This window comes from Dermacentor albipictus, chromosome 1, assembly GCF_038994185.2.
Source record: "Dermacentor albipictus isolate Rhodes 1998 colony chromosome 1, USDA_Dalb.pri_finalv2, whole genome shotgun sequence".
In the NCBI taxonomy this organism is placed as follows: Eukaryota; Metazoa; Arthropoda; class Arachnida; order Ixodida; family Ixodidae; genus Dermacentor; species Dermacentor albipictus.
Window position 1 is genome coordinate 76,076,267 of NC_091821.1, and position 15,190 is coordinate 76,091,456.

A 15,190-nucleotide genomic window follows, 5' to 3' on the forward strand; every position below is an offset into this window, starting at 1 on the left:
ATCATTATATTGCGGACATGTCGAACGGTTGCACTGCTTCGTTTATTTCATAGAATGGTGTTCAGTCCTCATAGAAACACGCTGCCCTTGTCTCCGCCATGCCGTGTTCCACATTGTTTTCATAATCGCAGTAGCTTTCGGCGCATTTTGGTCAAACTAAATCATTTAACATGTCCGCTGTCCCGCGTGCCATAAGCAATTGGAATGGCCTTCCTGATGACGTCACAAACACGAGAGGTACTAACGCATTTAGAGACAGGATAACCGCCATACTTACCTAATACCTTTGTTTTTATGAGCTGTTAACAAAACAAAGCGTTTTCTAATGTTGTATTACATGTATGAAACTGCGCTCTTGTTTAGTTCTGAGCCAAGCTGTGTTCCGTTTTGATATAGCCGCATTCTAAAATCTAAATTTTGTATAACTGCTTTCCTTGATTTTAAGAGCATAATGTCTGGTGTTTGTCGCTAACAATTGCATAACATTTTTCTTCAATCGTTGTATTTGCTCTTATGCTTTTGCGATTTCCATGTATATTGTCCGACTCACACTATGCTCCCATGTAAAGGAGCCGGTGGGTTATTTGAATAAATAAATATCTCCCACCTTGAACCCTGTCACATACACCCTGGGTGGGCAAGGTCACAGAACACAGTCAGAAAACACGGCCGCAAGGCAGGTTGTCAAAATGCTTTAACATTTAGGTATATATACTTCTTACCAATCTTCTCCAATTTTGTAAACGTAGATGATGCTGTCAGTTTGGGCAACGGCCAACTTGGCAGAATCTGGAGAGAAGCAAATGGCCTTGACCACGTAGCTCTTCTTCCCGTACTGCGGATAAAAGAAAATAACCGATGCCGACAGTGAGAGAAGCTGGGAAACGCCACGGTGTCAAAAGGGACGGAATTCAGGACGCAGTTTGCAAACGAAGCACCCGGCCATGTGCGCAATGTGGGTGACCGATCGTATAGCTACGGCAAAACAGCTGTGATATTGCGTTAGGTAATGTAGATCAAGGCTCCTTACTTGCGCCATTTGCGAAAAATGCCCATGAGTTCAACATCTCTGAACACAAAACTCTTAATTGGTTCGAAATTTGCAGGTCTACAAATTATTGCGTCGCTTGGCAATGAGGGTTTCAACAGCCGATGTTGTGTTATGAAGTGTACGGCTATGGACAAAAAATTATTGTCTCTTTCTCGTTGACATGTGACCAACGTCGGCTGCAGCTCCCAATTACTTATTGCGAGCTGTCATGACGTGAAATTCAGCTATTCGTGTACGCTGAACAACAGGCGCGAATTGACGATGTTGACCTGGGAGCTAAGATTTTGAAGCGAAAATTTTATACTAGAACGACAAAATGATACGGATGCAACGCACATGATGGAATCTGTGTGAAGCGAAGCTTTGTAAGGATATGCGCGGAACGAAGAGACAAGCGTGCGTCCCGATATCTCGATGACAACTCTATTATTTTCTTTCTGCTGGCGCTTTCTCGAGACGCTGGTTTCCCTTTCCCTCAATCCTCGCGCTGGCAGCGCCACGGCTGCCTCATGGTGCATTCCGAGTTTACTCCCCCCCATTGAGAGCAGAAGAGAGAGACAGAAGAAAGGAGAAAGGCAGGAAGGCTAACCAGATGGGAAAATCCGGTTTTCTACCCTACGCTGGGGTGAGAGGGTAGGGGGAGGTAAAGTGGTAGCAAAGTAGAGATAAATAAAGGAAGGAGCATGGACATACAATCACAGTCGGTCACTGTCACCGCATACCGTCCCCGCACAGCACAGTAGCACTTGCAGCACTATAAACATCTGCTCAGGCTACAGCCGCTTATAGCGTGAACAGATGTAGCCTGAGAGCTGGAACGAAATGAAATTCAGGGCGGCTAGAGGAGGAGGCGATTTGGTGGTTTCGTCCGTCTGCCACTGCGTGTGCGGTAGCTATCAGTCGCATGAGGCTTTATCGTCTTGGAATCCACTGGATTGGTATCAGGCGCTTCTCTGCGGGTTGCAGGCGAAGGGCGCAGCTAGCTGTCGCGGACTGTTCGGTTTCCATGTATGCCGGTTTTACTCGGTACAATTATACCGTTTCCCGGCGGCCGCGTATTTCAATGGTAAGCATCTTCCGACCATGGCGGAAAACCTTGAATAGCCCATCGTATGGTGCTTGCAGCGGTCGTCGTACTGCATCGTTTCGCAGAAATTTAATACGCGACTGCAGGACTGGAGTTCGCTGCTCACATGTGTTCTCGTTTATGTGGGCTGTCACGGAGGTGTAGGTAAGAGCTCCTTCGTGATGTTACGGAGGCGAGATGCCTAGTCGCCGGCAGGAATGTGGGCTAGGTGTTGGCCCGACGCGAAGAACTCACCGGGCGGACGTAGCGTCGTGCCGTAAACAAGTTCTGTAGCGCTGCAGCCGATGTTTGCTTTGAATGCCGTGCGTATGCCCAAGAGCACGATGGGCAATGCTTCCACCCACGAGTGATGTTGACTTGTCATGAGTGCTGTTTTTAATGACCGGTGGAATCTCTCAATCATTTCATTGCTCGTCGGATGGCAGGCTGTAGTCCTGATGCGCGAAATGCCTATGAGCTTTGTCAGACTGGCGAATAATGCGGACTCAAATTGGCTTCATCTATGCGTTGTGATGGAGGATGTCACGACGAAGCGGCATAGCCAGTGGCTGACGAAAGCACGGGCAACAGTTTCGGCTGTAATGTCAGGAATCGGAATAGCCTTCATCCAACGCGTGAAACGGTGGTCCAATGGTGTCACGTACAGTGTGGCGTTTTGCTTCGAAGTCTGTGTGCTTCGGAGATACCTATGAGCAGATATTATGCTTCCAGGTTTTATCTACAGTGATTTATGGTTTGATTCAGCAGAATCGAAGCTTCACTCACCCATGTGCCCAACAATGGGCCAGCCCAATTTAAGAAAATTAAAGGAGTCATTCGATATGATGCGCTACTTCATTAAGCGGTCTCTGTGTGTTAGAGATACTTATGAGATGTGCAGGTTGCATGATATATTAATTACGCAGAACGGGGCGACACAAGGCCTTTTTCAGGGGAAGAAGGTCGGGCCCCCAACCGAAACTGTTGGGAAAATAAACACACACACACACACACACACACACACACACACACGCGCGCACAGACGCACACACGCACGCATATATATATATATATATATATATATATGTATATATATATATATATATATAAACGAGAAGAAAGGGGGTTAACCGAGGGACCCGATAATTATTAGTCATATAATGAGAAGCCAACAAACACTGACACCAAGTACAACATAGGGGAAATTGCATGTGCTTAATAAATGAAATAAAGTAATGATAAATTAATGGAAATTAAAGTGGATGAAAAAAACAACTTGCCGCAGGTGGGAACCGAACCCACAACCTTCGCATGTCGCGTGCGATGCTCTACCAATGGTAGAGCATCGCACATCGATGCTCTACCAATGGTAGAGCATCGCACGCGACATGCGAAGGTTGTGGGTTCGGTTCCCACCTGCGGCAAGTTGTTTTTTCATCCACTTTAATTTCCATTAATTTATCATTACTTTATTTCATTTATTAAGCACATGCAATTTCCCCTATGTTGTACTTGGTGTCAGTGTTTGTTGGCTTCTCATTATATGACTAATAATTATCGGGTCCCTCGGTTAACCCCCTTTCTTCTCGTTTATTACATAACGAGGGTCTCGAATCCGGCAACATTGATGCCTTTAGGTAGCATATGTGGGTTTATTGACCAGTTGCCTTCACCCGAAAAAGTTCACGTTCTCGTGACGCCTGCGGCAAAAAAGACGTTCCACGTCCGCCGCCAAGGTCTGTGAGTGGGGGCGCTGGCTAACACTCCCAGGGTTCTACTAGTACACATAAATACCCAAGAAAGTGGATGGGGAAACGCCGCCGCGGTAGCTCAATTGGTAGAGCATCGCACGCGACATGCGAAGGTTGTGGGTTCGGTTCCCACCTGCGGCAAGTTGTTTTTTCATCCACTTTAATTTCCATTAATTTATCATTACTTTATTTCATTTATTAAGCACATGCAATTTCCCCTATGTTGTACTTGGTGTCAGTGTTTGTTGGCTTCTCATTATATGACTATATATATATATATATATATATATATATATATATATATATATATATATATATATATATATATATATATATATATATAAGCTTTCGCTGTGTCAGGAGTCATTAAATACTAAATTAGTCCCTATGCCGAGCAAGTTGGATACGGCTTTCCAAGTCTACATACGCGCACACCAAATGGTTAGACCAGGCCGGAAGCTTATGTGACTTGGTCTTAGCAAGGCATTTTCAGATATATGATCCCTTCATGCGGTTATATAAAATTCTTTCAATAGGGTTTACCATATTTTATGTTATAGAAATAGATCTAATATTGTCAAAATTGTAGTCAGCTCACTGTTTTTTTAAGTAGCGAAATTATTTTGGCTGTCCTCCATTCTGGAGGAATCCAAACATTTCTTAGAGAATAAGTCACCGTGTGTAGCAGATTACAAACATTTTTAGCACCGCATTGGAAATGCCATCGGGACCCGGGGCTAAGGCAGGCAAAGATATAATGATATTGGAAATCTCAGACACTGACTTCCACAAGGTCATCCGCGACGGGAGACCTTAAGGGCCCATTCGGCAAAACTGATGTTAAGGGTTGTTCTAAGCCCTTTCCTATGAATTCTAAAGAACCAGCTGTCTGGCGGGGCGAAATAATTACAAACGTAGTATTCGCTGGTTTTGGAATGAACTTTTGATAACGAAGGAATCTGAACTGTGCTTTTTTGTTACTGGGGTTAGAGAGAAAGTCACGATGTTTCTCCTCATACTCCTCCTTGGCATTCGACACTCCTGTTTTGAATGTAGCAGATGCGAACTTATAATCCTTCAAGCTATTCGGACACTGCTTGTAAAGTAGCTTTTTCCAAGCGGCTTTTCGTCGCTTATACTCCCGCGTGCGCTCCGAATTCCACCAAGGAGAGGAAGTACTTTTAGCCATCTTAACATTAAACTGAAATTCTTTAACGGTACTTTTTAAAACAGAGCAAATACTCATGGATTTGATGTCATTCGGCATGGTTGTCTGAGAATTGAGGTCTGTTTTCAAGACACTCTGGAATTTCTTGTAACTGACAAAAGTACGCGCTAGAGACTCTATAGAAATAAGAGGGCATACGATATCAATCATAACAGGTAGATGGTCACTGTTTGAGGCGGAGTCGACAGTAGACCAAGAAGTGACGGGAATCCTCGAAGTGGCAAATGTTACATATAATGCTGATTTAGAAAGGCTTTGAATAAACGTAACTGCTTTCGTGTTCAAACAAAAAAAAAGATTAATTGCCTAATCCTACAATTGTTTTCTACATGAGTCCGTTTTGAAACCCCAAGACACATGATGCGAATTAAAGTACCCGGCAACCACACTTCCTTTCCTACGAGATTTCACAACGGTATCAAGGTAGCGAATGTCCTGAACAACAGCGGGAAAGTATACATCATCCAAGGAAAATGGGAAACACCCATGAATAGTTATATCTATTGCTAATATCTCGCACCCCGCAGATGTATACCAATTGTATATTTTTGGTTTGTGGCACATTTTAGATGATATGAAGAATCAAGTCCTCCATCTCTCGATGGACGGTCCAATCGAAATAAATGATAATTTCCAGTGTGAAAATCTTGGCCACTTGAGAGCCAGGCCTCCTGAATGTCAGGAGAAAACTGTGAACAATCTGTTGCAGCGGAAATAATGGAACGGAAGTTCCATTGTAATATCGTTAAGAAGCTAGGATGAATTAATGCCTACAGTAGAGAGCGCTTGCTCTAAAATACTCTGTTTATAAAGAATATGTCTTCGAAAGACTGTCTTCACCATACTTTTCGGTTTTTGATTGAGGGACAGAGCAGGAAAAATTAGCGTTAGCATAAGTCTTCGAAAGACTATATTTAACAAACATTGTTTTTTAGTGCGGGAGGGAGTTCGGAGAATTACCATTAGGGGATCTTGTGCGTTTAAGCGTCCGATGATCCATTTCTACATTTTGGTTGTTTTCCGACGCTGATCCAGAGAAGCACCCATTGTCGCTCTGCTGAGCTGAAGTTGATGGCCTTGTATTTTCGGAGTTTTTTACAATAACAGGCAAATAATTATCAGCTGCTCAGCGTTCGATGTAATGTGGTGAGCAGGAATCTGCGAACTAACAGTGGAACTCGCAAGAGAATTGAAAAGCTGTATACCATTTGGCGCGTCAGCGTCAAATGGTATCAGCGTCAGACAGGCTTCATGTTAGGCCTTCCATAGCTTTTGTCGTAATCGCCATAGTCGCTGTTGTTGTTTCCGATCGAGCATGTGGCTCTTACCTACTATGGGGGATTGGCCAAGAAATGGGTGGATTATTCCAATTTATAATGAAGAATAATTCCAGAATTTCTATGGACTTCGTGTCGAAGAAGGTGAAATTATCTGTTGAAATATAATCAGTGGCATCAGATCGAATGAATAATCAATCATTTAAAAGTACACCAAGGAAGAAAAGATACAATTTTAACACAGCATTCGGTTGGATTCCATAAGTTTTTGGAGAGCGGAGTAAAGAACCATGTGACTGAAACACAGAGTGGAGGCTCAAAACGAAAGAATAACAGGTTCCGTTAAGTCCAGGCCAAGTCTCCGAAGAGCTAGTTTCAATATTATTTTTCTCGTCGCAGTAAAGCGGCGACAAGCTAGAAGGAAGTAATGAATTGTTTCTTCCTCATTACGAAAAGAGCAGAGAGGGTAGGGCACCAAGCCGACCTATATGAAAGTAGAAGTTCAGGGAGGGAGTGCGGCAGCGTAATTTTGTGCGCGAGGCCTCAAGCATCCTTGTGTTGCAGTATTCGCTACGCCACGGAAATACCAGGCGCTTATATTTGGAGAAGCAGTCAGTACTGAGTCTAATAAGGATTTCATAATCGAACGTTTCCAAAATCTAGCCACCGGGATGTGTGCTGTCAGTTGTATATAGAACAGGAAGGACTGGGCATAAAAGGAACTTCCTTGCCAGTGAATCAGCAGTTTTATTTAAAAGAAAACCTTTCTGACCGGGTACCCAAATCAAACAAACACATTTCAGATGGATAGGGACTAGCAAGTGAGAGAGTATTAGCATGGGCGAAGCACTAGACGCGGTAAGGGAAGAACATACAGATAGTGAGTCAATATGAATAGGAACTTTCTAGTTGAATGGTCTAAATTACGTGATGTTAGAATGAATGCCATAAACTCAGCCAGGAAAAGAGGCACAAAAATCGGGCCCCCATAATGCAAAAAGAAAAAAGAAAAATCCACCCAAGCACTCCGTACAGATGGTTAACTAGCGAAGCTGAAACGTGCGGCCCCGGTGTTTATCACCGGGTTAATACCGACGGTTCATTAAACGACGGCTTGATAGGTTGCCGGTAAGCAATTGCTGCTTGCGCTCGGCTGCACGAGCCTGTTCTTGTGCCCGTGCTGTGGCATCGGCACGGCGTAGACGCGCTCGTTCCCGGTTCTACTCGCGGCGTTGCTGATCGAAAGCTGCCTGCTCCTAAGTAGTACGTATGACGCATGGCCTACCCCTTTCGGAACTGGAGAGAAACTGCTGCGCGCGCGCTAGGCTGCGACGGAAAGCAACTACGTCGCTACTGGCGCAGCTGATTCAACGCCACCTATAGATAGCGCAAGGCCTTCTCACTCCAATCCATGACGTCATGTTACCTGGCCCGACTGCCATAGAATCGAATGGGGATGCTCCCGAGTAGGCAACAGGGATTATTTTGACGTCACCACTTTCATCACGCCAGTCTTGTCAATGGAAATTTCGGGCCAGGTAGCGTGACGTCATGGATCGGCGTAAACAGGCCTCGCGTTATTTAGGTGGTGTTGGCTAATGGCGCGCATCTCTTTCTCTCTCTCTCTTTTTTTCCGCATACGCATGGGGTCGTGCCGGAAGAGTTTTCGGCATACAGGCGACCGACACATGGACGGATGGACGGACGGACGAATCGGCTAGCCATATACAGCTGCGCTGTAAAAGACCAGTCGAGTACAGGGCAAAATAATCCAATGCTGGCTGTAGCCCTTTCCACGCAATGCGATGGGTCTGTCGCAACGACAGTGTTTGTTGCTAGGGTGTTTAGATGGTCTTGTAACAAGCCGCTTAAGATTCCGTAAGGTAATAGTTTCGCGTGGTTTGGGAAAAGGTTATCAAACGGAATTTCCGGGGAATTAGGATGCGTATATTACTGGGAAGTACATCGCGAATTTGCACATTCAGTGGCTCAAGTAATGTTTGCAGAAATGTAACCTGTGGTATATGAAACATGGGCCAACGAACGGGAAAAATAATTGATGGAAAGTGGCTTAATGGAAAGTCTAGACGGCCAGATCTAAGGTGAAGTCGGTGTAAGAGAGGTGGGATTCTCGCTTCCAGGTATAATACAGCATTGGCAACGTATTTTGGAAGTCGTAAGCGCAAACGCGGTGCCTCTCGTTAAAGTCCTAACCTTATTTATTCTCCTCTTAATCATGCGACGCTCGCCCAGCACACGTCATCTAATGGCGCGGTTGGCGACAGCGACGCCTTATGTAACGATGATCGCGGGCGGTCGCCGGCGATCGCAGTGAATCAGAGAGGTCTTGTCTTGTCTTGTGTCCCAGACAGTGGCGCGTACCCACTATGGGGTATTGGCCAAGAAGCAGGCGGTTTTCCGTATGGTTAGAAGTAGAGAGAAACTAGATTTGTATAGTGGAGCGTGGGACGATAGTACTGTAATTTAGAAGTGTAATTAAATATTGTCAGGAATTCCGATAAAATAAGTAAACGTAAAGAAATGAAATAATTTAAATTATGGATAATTTTAGAAATTCAGCAAGGTACTCTTTTTGTATCTCTAATAAAATTGTAAACTGCCAGAGAAGCATCCCTGTGGCTGGATCCCAGTGAAGTCGCCCCAAAAGAAAGAATGGTTGGCGAGGTTAGCGAGAGTCCAAGTTTGATAAATGAGTATTCTAATAGTTTTCTTTGTCTTAGAAAGCGGCGGCACGATAGAAAGTAATGTTCGATAGTTTCAGGTGCACTGCAAAAAGAACATAGAGGGGACACTGCGAGGCCAGACCTGTGTAAGTAAAAATTTAGAGGAGGTATGCGACCTCTCAATTTTGTAAAAGAAACTTCCAATTGCCTTGAAGGACACCAATTAGTATTCCATGGGAAGTCAAGATTATGAGAACAAAGAAAAACAGCGCAAAAAAGAACAAGACAGAGAAAGAACCACACAACACAGGCGCAGACTAACAACTGGTTTAATGCTCCAACGCCTCACCGTACGCTTCAGTGGCGTAGCCAGAAATTTTGTTCGGGGGGGGCTACGCCACTGGCCCACGATATATATATATATATATATATATATATATATATATAGCTGCACGTTGCAGCTCAGCCTCCTCCTTAAGAGGAAGCTTTTGCTCGGGTGCTCCTATTTAAGTACATGTAGAAGGGGAATTCGTTTTTCCCTGCAATCACTTAACCAAATTTGAGGAGGTTTGTTGAATTTAAAAGAAAAAGTTTAATTGTAGTGACTATTGAATTCGAATTTTTCATTTAGGTGGTCAATTATTTATTAAAAATTGGCCAAAATTGAAAATTCTGAGAAAACGAAACTATTAAGTTTAAAACTCCGTGACTCAACAATGAAAAATGATATCACAATTCTGTGAATTGCATCTAATAGTACTTCTACAGCGGACAAAACAGATATGTTACACATGAATCTAAAAAAAATCTAGTATTGTGGAAATACGGCTTTTGCAGAACCCTTGTACACAACGTAACCAATTCACGTAAGATACAAATTGACAGACAACTTGTCCGCTTTGACTGTTATAATAAATGCCGTTTACAGAACCACAATATCTGTTCTTCATGCATAGCTATTAGTTTGTAAACGTCGTGCTTCTATTTTTCAAACTTTTGAATTTTCCAAAATATTTTAAACAAAATTCAGGCCCTAAATCGAAGTTCTGTTTCCAACAGACACTAGGATTTAACTTTCTCTCTCAAATGCAACCAATTTCAATAAAAGCGATTAGCAGGATTATCTCAGAAAAGCGTTTCTGCGTTTTACAAGTATTTGAACAGGCCGCGTCGGATTGGGCCCGAGCTAAAGCTTCCTCTTGAACAATTTATCGAGGGATCAAATACATGAATAATAACTACATTGTCATTGCCAAAGACGCTGCAAATGAATTATTGAAAGGTACGCACTGTAAATACAAGTAAAATATGTATTTTTTCATAAAATATTATACTCGTATGTGCCAAAAATTGTGCCCAACATGACTGACGTCAATGCTTCCATGTTTTTTGTCTATTTATTAAGTAAAGAAAATATCACACGAACTTTAGAACTATATCAGTTCGAAACCAGGAAAGCAGTGCATGCCGCTGATATGAAAAATTAAAAGGCAGTGAACTGAACAAGTTGAGGACAAATATGTTAATGAAACTGTCATTCAAGAACCGTGCTCACATTCTTGTATATATGCAATAGCCAGTGAAAAATCTCAATGACGCTGTCGTTTGTTCCAATGTATTACGCAGGAGTAGCTGTCCCTTGTCGTGTATCGTGAGTAATTGCACCGAAGTTATAGTCGCGACAGAGAGCACGTATAAAAAGCAGGAGTTCTGCAAGATATATGAGGGCAAGTCAAATGAATGAGCCAACAACGGGGTACTTTATTTAAAAGTAGTCTTCATGAGAATTTAGACATTTGTCCTATTGACTAACGAGCTGCGTGATTCCCGTCTTATAAAACTGCTTGGGTTGCTGCTTCAAAAAGTCTGTATCTGGTTCCCTTGAGCTGTTTTTTTGGTTGCCCCAAAATGTAGAAGTCGCAAGGTGACAGGTCTGAGCTGTATGGCGGATGTTGCAGTGTTTCCCACTTGAACTTTGCCAGTTTTTTATTAACCACATAAGCGACGTGGGGACAGGCATTGTCGTGGAACAAGATGACCCCATTCGTCAATTTTCCACGTTGTTCGTTCTTGATAGCGACACGCTGCCGTTCTGGCGTTTCACAATATCGGAAACAATTGATAGCCTCTCAAGATTTAGCAAATTCTCTCAGTAATGGACCCTGTCGATCGAAAAAAAAAGTCAGCAACACCTTTCCAGCGGAAATGATGGCCTTTACGTTCTTTTGGCGTGGTGAATTCGAATGTTTCCACTGTAAGCTTTGCCGTCGTGTTTCAGGCTCGTAGTAGTGGCACCAAGGTTCGTCCCCGATCACAGTTGCAAACAAGAAGTCGTCATGCTCATTGTGATACCCGATCAGATGAGTAAAGGCAGCGCGAAACTTGTCCGTCTTCTCGCGATGGATAAAAATCTTGGGGATCCATTGCGCACCAAAGCGCCGATAACCGAGAAGCTCATGAATTATGGCGTGAACCGAACCGTGACTGATGTTCAGACGGTCTGCCAGTTCATCGATGCTTATCCTCCGTTCTTGTTTCAGCAGCTCATGAACCTTTGAAATTGTGTGGGGGGTGATTGCACGATGGTTTTGGCCCGGTCTTGGAATGTCTTTGCAACGTCCTTTGAACCGTTTGCTCCAACGCTTTACAGTGGTCAATGAAATGCAGTGTTCAACGTACGCGGCAGTCATATGGTGATAAGTTTCTGTTTTGGAAACACCTTCAGCTGTCAAAAACTTCGCGACACCGAGCTGTTCAACTTTTGAAGTGTCCATTATGTGACGCAACCATATTCAACCCAGTGTATGAGAGCATTAAAGAACATTTATCTTCACACCTGCGTGTCACTTTTGTAAATGAGACATGCCGTTCTCCTGCGCGCATGCCTCGCAGATAATGAACCGAACCATTATTGCGCGGTTAGAGTAGGCTCACTTTCATTTGACTCGCCCTCGTACATTAGAAATGCAAAGATACAATGGGATATGCAAATGCGAAAATACGGCTTGATAAAGGACAAAAAAGTGTCACTGGAAACAAAGTTCACTGCATGTATACACAAAACCTCGCAACAAGATAGTTAAGTATACGTATAAGTATCCAATGAGTCTATGTATGTAAGAAGAAGTAACTGTATATAATGCGTCAAACAAGGCAAATAAACATGTTGCACAATCATAGATTCACAGAATCCTAGATTCCGCCCCCATTCCATCCACTCCCCCCGATGTATTGCGCGCGACGGAAGGCGGCGCGCTTGCTCCCCGCTTTTCTCCTTTGCGCACACAAGACTGAGCCACCATTGTCGGCTCACCCATTCCACCTCCGCTCCTACGCTTTCACTCGCACATACAGCATGCAGCGCGTGGTCACGATGTTATCACCCTTGGACATTATACGAAACATACGAAACGCATAGGAAAGTATGTTGGCCAGAACCTAATGCCTACTTCCGGCACCTAATGGGGCTACGGAAGGAATACCGAAGAAAACATGAGACGCTTGGTCCACTGAGAACCATACGCATACTGCTCAGTATCCTACAGGGGCGAAACAAGACTTTCCGGAAAGGTTCCGCTCAAGGAATGTGGTGCAATCCTTCGAGTCCCCACAGTGATGGCGGCGAGCGACCATTGTTTTTTTTTTCTCGTCTGCTAGCCAGAAAGCGTCCAAAACCCTGTCCGGTGAAAATCCACTCGGCCAGAGCAAACCGAACGCGCACCGAAGTGCACCGCACGGTGGTCGGGGCCATACGAGAAAAACGTAGGCGCTCTGGCTGGCTCTGGCAGCCCGCGGGTAGGGTAGCGACAACAAACAAACAAACAAAAATTGAAGAGGCTCAATGTGTCCTCGCGAATAAAAGTCAAAGTAGAAAAAATAAATAAGAACGTAGTTACTTTGGCTGGCTTTAGTGTCATGTTCTGGCGTAGGTTAAAAAAGAAATGTTGATATTTTTATACGTGACATGACGGCACAAATGAACCACCCCAGCGCTTCGTCTTATTGGACCTCGCTGCCTGCTTTGTCAACTCGTCTGCTAGTGTGTTGATTTGGCTTGTCTCGTTGTATGTTCCGATGTAAGACTTTAGAAAAATCAATAGACCTTTGGCGTCAAATGTTTATAAGAACATTAAACCCACAAAGTTCCGCAATTGAAAATCTAAAGCACAACTTTGGAAATGTCAATGCACCTTTCACATCAAGAGCTTATGAGATTTATACCCATAAAGTTTCGCAATTGATATCCATGCGCTCCATAGATTCCGTGGCCTCAGTGAGATGCCGCGGCGCACAATCAAAGCGCCCTTGAAACTTTGTGCTCGGATGGTACTGCTTGGCGTTATGTGACTCCCGGTGTATGGGCGTTGCCACGAAATCCAGCCCGAGTTTGCAATCTTCGCGGTTAAATGTCTTTTCGAGCGTCAAAAAGACTTTCTAGACAAAATCCAGAGTGATTTCCGGCGCCGGGGGTCGCTCTGGTCGGCGGTGCATGGTCAGCACGAAAAAATTTCGGGGGGGGCTGAAGCCCCATAAGCCCCCCCCTGGCTACGCCCCTGGTACGCTTCTAGAAGTCAAGATGGCGGAAATCAGAAGACGGTGTTAGAATGGATATTGCAGAGTTTTGAGATATAGCGAAATGTCTTGTTGCCCGAATGAAATTGTTGCTGCTGCTGAAAAATGACTTCTTTTTCGTTGCCTTCTGTGAACGATCGTCAACTGTACTAGGAAACGCGGAAACACTTCTTTCTCATCGTGCAGCACCTTTCGCTTGGCTGCAAAGAGGTAAAGACAGCGAAGAGGCTTTGTAAATTGCTTATTCTCTCATTTTTATGGTGTCTCGCATACTTGTTGAATTTGATAATGGTGTATTTGTTTGTGTGTTTTTGAGGACGAATCAATGTTTTGTGCCCCCCCCCCCCCCATATAAAGAAATAAACTATCTAATGGGCAAACAAGCGAGCAATGAAAACGCTTAGAAGTATGCGAATAGTAATGTTTGAGATCAAATCGAATGTGAACAGAATAGTGCCGGAAGCGAATCGATTTGAATATTGAATAATTTTCTAATAAAGAACAGCCGTCTTCAGAATTAATATTAAATGATGTTCGCATGCTTGTATTCATAACGCTAGCCGTTCCTGTCGTTACATCGCCCGTTATGAAGCAACGCTTATTAAAAGCACAAATGGAGCAATGAGAAAAATAAGCAGAATTGTTCGCAGACCTAATGATCACTGTATATCCGGCTGAGCCTGGCTCCATAAGCGGAGTAGTCTTTTCCACTGCGCAAGTTCTCATGTTCTATGACCATGTTTTGTTCCAATTTTATGCTTGATTTTTTTTTCGGAAGTCCTTTACACAAAAGATATGCGGGATAAAAGAGAATCAAATATAAGCTCGTAACTCTGCTTCGCGCAAGAACTGCAGCAATGCCTCTGTAAATGTATCGTCCGTCACCTAACTGGTGTTGTTTTCAGGTACATATCTGGCTTCAGTTCAGCCTTTCTGAAAATTTTAACTCCGATTGCCCGTGTTCCAGGACAACCAAATCAGGTGCTGATCATCCGGCGTTGCCACTGAAGCCGAGCACTCGGGCCGCGTTCCTCGGTCGACTTTTGCCGATCTCCAATCCCACGGTAAAGGATGGTACGTGTAAGGTTTACGCCAGTCCGAAACCACCGAAGTGATAATTGCTGCCCCCGCGGTTAAGGCACACTTGAGGTTTTGAAATATTCGAAAACTATCCGAATAAAAAGATGTTCGTATTTACGAATGGTGACTGTTCAAATTCGAAAACCGAATCGAATAGTAAATTCATTTTTTATAAAGTTTCGTATATTAGCGCACCATGTCGCATCTCTGACGTGCCAATATATGTGCTGCGTCAAGAAGTGCTGGAGAGGCGCTGCGCCGATGCGTCGTACTACGTACGGAGGAATCGTTGTGGTACCGATTGCGATGTATACTACGGTGTACGAGACAAACATATACTACTGTCGAGTTAAAGGAAGTTAATTGAAGCCAATGGCGCAAAATTAGTAGAGAAAGAAAAGCAAAAGCCTCGCTATTTAAAACGAAGCTTTCTTTGCCTATACCCTCTTGGGTCTGGCGTGGCTCCTGCTGCTGCCTGCAT

The 15,190-nt window shown here is 43.9% G+C and overlaps 1 protein-coding gene across 1 annotated transcript in view; it reads right to left on the minus strand.

Annotated features, from left to right (window-relative positions):
• Positions 1 to 15,190, minus strand: part of Oseg2 (intraflagellar transport protein Oseg2) — a 104,847-nt gene that overhangs the window by 82,501 nt on the left and 7,156 nt on the right. Inside the window, exon 3 of the mRNA XM_070522457.1 lies at positions 723 to 835. Coding sequence (XP_070378558.1) covers positions 723 to 835 — 113 coding nt within the window. The remainder of the gene's footprint in view (positions 1 to 722; positions 836 to 15,190) is intronic.